Source organism: Physeter macrocephalus, chromosome 11, assembly GCF_002837175.3.
Source record: "Physeter macrocephalus isolate SW-GA chromosome 11, ASM283717v5, whole genome shotgun sequence".
In the NCBI taxonomy this organism is placed as follows: Eukaryota; Metazoa; Chordata; class Mammalia; order Artiodactyla; family Physeteridae; genus Physeter; species Physeter macrocephalus.
The window spans coordinates 112,234,863-112,239,060 of record NC_041224.1 but is presented as its reverse complement, the minus strand read 5'-3'; the positions used below and the strand labels follow the sequence as shown (position 1 = coordinate 112,239,060).

General features: G+C 54.1%; 1 protein-coding gene across 1 annotated transcript; it reads right to left on the bottom strand.

The window, feature by feature from the left end:
* Positions 1-460: 460 nt before the first annotated feature.
* Positions 461-2,852, bottom strand: FOXG1 (forkhead box G1). Its single transcript, XM_024117401.1, has one exon. The coding sequence runs from the start codon at positions 2,850-2,852 to the stop codon at positions 1,395-1,397; it is 1,458 nt and encodes a 485-aa protein (XP_023973169.1). The 3' UTR covers positions 461-1,394.
* Positions 2,853-4,198: the final 1,346 nt, after the last annotated feature.

The window sequence follows — 4,198 nt, the reverse complement described above, 5'->3', positions numbered from 1 at the left end:
TGTCTACATATATATATATATATTACATATGTGTGCATTATATTCACTATCTAACCATATACATATATTTGTTTATAATTTGCCAAGTGCTATAAACAAGATACCTGAAACAAAATATATAAAAAGCATTCTATCAACTGATTTGAAAATAAACACAGGTAAATAGCTATGCACATAAAATTAAATAATCTCTTTTTGCTGTATATCTACAGAAACTTAAAGATATCAGCTGAAAAGCCTATATTTTGTTTAAAGCTAGCGTTTATTAAATAGCCTGCTCCTTGTAAAATTTGACTCCACAATGGAAAAAATATTATTTTCATTTAAAAAGTCTTAGTTCAAATGAAAGGAGCAGTTTAAATTTTAGTTGGCTGAAAAAGCCTTTGAATTCCCTAGAACTTTTAATGGTCTTTCAAAAATTAGCTCTATTTAATAAAAGAGACAAAAGTATCAAGATATATATGAATTTAGCCTATTTTTTTATTTCTGTGTGTTCATAGTAAACATTTTTGTAAGTGACAAACACGGGCATATGACCACAGTATCACAATCAAGAAATTTTAAGACAACATTAACAATCACTCAAATTTATGCGGCATCTGCGCAACACAGGTTACATATTTGCAAGGTTTACCTATAAGTACAATAGGTATTAACATTTCACTACATTTAGAAAAAATAAAAGTGACCTGTTAGTGACCACATACATCAAAATATACACAACACAAACTGAAGGCAATCATTAATTTTGTCCCCTTTCGATTCTCCAATTCATTTGAATAGGCAGTGCTGCCAACTGAAACAACTTTCTTTTTTTTTTCTTTTTTTTTTTTTTAAACTTAGTATACCAAGTGCATTTTCTAGAACCCAATCTTTGGTCTAAAAGTAAACAAAAGAAAAAAAACAGGTTTTTTTTAAAGAAAAAACAAAACAATAAATGGCCAAAATAATTTCTTGGGTACCTTTACTACGAATGCTTCTTAAATACAAATTACAGTTTAACATTTTTAAACTCTCCCCATAATTTAGGTTGTTCTCAATGTCTGCATCCACCATAAAGATCCATGATAATTTATAATACTGCACACATGGAAATCTGGCGGCTCTTAAGGACAGACTTGTCAGGTTTGAATGAAATGGCAAAGCAGTCACTATTTAGATACACATTCTACTATAATTTTGACTTCCAAACCTTATATTCTACAATGTATTCTCCCCACATTGCACCTCGCTGACACTCCACACCTTGTTAGAATAATAAACAACCCTAAGACTGAACAAACGTACAGAAATGCGGGGGGGGCTTAATAAAAAATACCTGGACTTATTTTTTAATTATCATTTACAATGCAAATGTGTGTAAAACGTTCACTTACAGTCTGGTCCCAAGGATGTTAATGTATTAAAGGGTTGGAAGAAGACCCCTGATTTTGATGTGTGAAATAATCAGACAGTCCCCCAGACAGTCCCGTCGTGAAACTTGGCAAAGAGGGTCTTAAAGACTCACAGGGCAGGGTCGAGGGGGCCTGCGGAGACGTGGACGAGGACGCGGCCCGGGCGCTCATGGACGTGCTGCTCTGCGAAGTCATTGACGGGTGCGGGACGTGGGGGAAAAAGTAACTGGTCTGGCCCGCGAGCAGGTTGACCGAGCAGGGGTTGAGGGAGTAGGTCCCGGAGCAGGGCACCGACAGGCCGCAGGGCACCGAGGCGGCGAGCGCGGCGGCCGTGAGGTGGTGCGTGGCGTACGGGATCTCCCCGTTGACCAGACGGTCCACGCTCAGGCCGTTGGCTGTGGAGAAGGAGTGGTTGTTGCCCAGCGAGTTCTGAGTCAACACGGAGCTGTAGGGCATGGGGTGGCTGGGGTAGGCCGACGTGGTGCCGTTGTAACTCAAAGTGCTGCTGGCGCGGGGGTGGTGCAGGGACAGGAAGGGCGACATGGGCCAGTAGAGGGAGCCGGCGCGGTCCATGAAGGTGAGGCCGGTGGAGGTGAGGCGCGCCCCGCGCTTGAAGGCCAGCTTGGCCCGCGACGTGGTGGAGCGGCGCCGCAGCTTGCCCGTGGTGCCGCCGATGAACACGTCGTCGCTCGAGGGGTCCAGCATCCAGTAGTTGCCCTTGCCCGGGTCGTCATAGTGGCGCGGCACCTTCACGAAGCACTTGTTGAGGGACAGGTTGTGGCGAATGGAGTTCTGCCAGCCCTGCTTGTTCTCGCGGTAGTAGGGGAAGTTCTTCATGATGAACTCGTAGATGCCATTGAGAGTGAGCCGCTTCTCAGGGCTCTGCCGGATGGCCATCATGATGAGCGCGTTGTAGCTGAACGGCGGCTTCTCGTACTTGCCGTTCTTCTTCTCGCCCTCCTTGCCCCCCTCCCCGTCTTTGCCGCCCTCGCCCGCCCCCTTCTTCTCCTCCCCCCCGGCGCCGGCGCCCTTCTCTTTCTCGTCCGGCCCGACGGGCGCCAGCTCCCCGGGCCCGCCGCCCGGCTCGCCCTTGCCGCCCAGCCCGTCCGCTTTGGCCCCGTCCAGGGCGGCGGCCGGGGGCGGCGGAGGCGGCGGCGGCGGGAGCAGCAGCTGCTGGGGGCCCTTGTCGTCGTCGGCGGCCGGGGCGCCCCGTGCCGGGGGCGGCGGCGGCGGCGGCGGTTGCTGCTGTGGCGGCGGCGGCGGCGGTTGCGGGGCGGGCGGCGGCGGGTGGTGGTGGTGGTGGTGGTGGTGGTGGTGGTGCTGGGGGTGGTGGCTGTTGTGGTGGCCGTGGCTCGCGTGGTGGTTGTCGTTCTGGACCGCCTCTGGCACCAGGCTGTTGATGCTGAACGAGGACTTGGGGATCATTTTCACCTCTTTTCTATCTCCCATGTCCAGCATCACCCAGTCGTCGGGGGGAAACGGCGGCGGCGGCAGCGGCGCGGGAGCGGGGCAGCGGAGCGGCGGGCGGCGGCGACCGGTGGGTGCCGAGCGGGGCGCGGGCTGCGCGGGCGGCGGCGGCGGCGGCACTGAGCGCTTCGGCAGCAGCGCAGTTGGACCGCAGGCTCCGGCGCTGGCAAGTCATGTAGCAAGAGCAGCAACCACCCCTCAGGAATTAGAAGAAAAAAAAAAAGGGGGGAAAGAAAAAAAGAAAGAGAGAGAAAAAAAGAAACAACCACCGCCCCGGGGGTGAAGCTCCCTCGCTCCCAACTCTACTTCTTGGTCTCCCCCCCACCCCCCGCTCCCCCCCCCCTGCTGCTTCCTCCTCCTCCTCCTCCTCCTCCTCCTCCTCCTCCTCCTCCTCCTCCTCCTCCTCCTCTCGCAGCAGCAGTCACAGCAGCAGCAGCAGCAGCCCAAAGGGGGGGAGAGCCGGGCGGCGGGCGGGCGCGTCCCGGAGCGGCCGCGGCGAGGATGGGGAGACAGCGATCGAGGCGGCTATAGCCACAATTAATTTTCCGAGCTACAGGCGCACACTAGGGCTGTAAAAAAATTTTTGGTTTAACCTTTCCTGCCGCTGGGCCAATCAGAGCCGGCGGCGTGCGGGAGCGTCTCTCCTGCCGTCGACCAATCGGCGGGTCCGGGCCCACCCACCCCGCCCCACCCCGCCCCGCCCTCCGGCTCCCGCCCCCTCGGGCGCTCGCCTCCCCCTCTCCGCTGGCCTCGGCCTCGCGGCCGCGCGGAACCGCGTAGGGATACGCCGGTGGGAGCAGCCTGCGCCGCGGCCCTTCTCTGCGCCCCTTCCACCCGTTCTACCCCACGCGTCTGCTCAACCGAAATCCCCCTCTTAGGGCAAATATCTCACATTTCCGGCTTCCTTCTCATGTAGTGGGTCATTTTCGTTTGAGCGTCAATATTTGTCCTTATTGATTAAAGTTTGTATCCAATTTTATGTTTAAAAGCGGGGGCGGTGGCGGCGGCGGCGGTGGTGGAGAGAAGAGTGGGAGTGTAGGGAGAGGATGCAGGGAGAGGGCAGGAAATGGAGGAGGGAGAGGCGAGGCACTACTTTCCCGAGTCGGCCTTGCAGGCCCGGGTCCGGCATTTCGGACCCTGTAGGAAAACTGTGCCCCTCGTAGGTAACACTCCTCCGAGGTTTCGGAGGGTTGGGGAGGGAAGGCCCACCTCTGGCGTGGGAGGGAGGGTCTCCTATACCTTGGGGGAGGAGGGTCCGGCATAGGTTTGGAAATGAAGGGATGAGAAGGAGGAAGTGGGCTGGCGAGCGCGGGGCCAAACAGGGGTTACTTACTCGG

Excerpts from the sequence above, each read along its gene's own strand:
- FOXG1 (XM_024117401.1), bottom strand. The coding sequence starts at position 2,852 with ATGCTGGACATGGGAGATAGAAAAGAGGTGAAAATGATCCCCAAGTCC.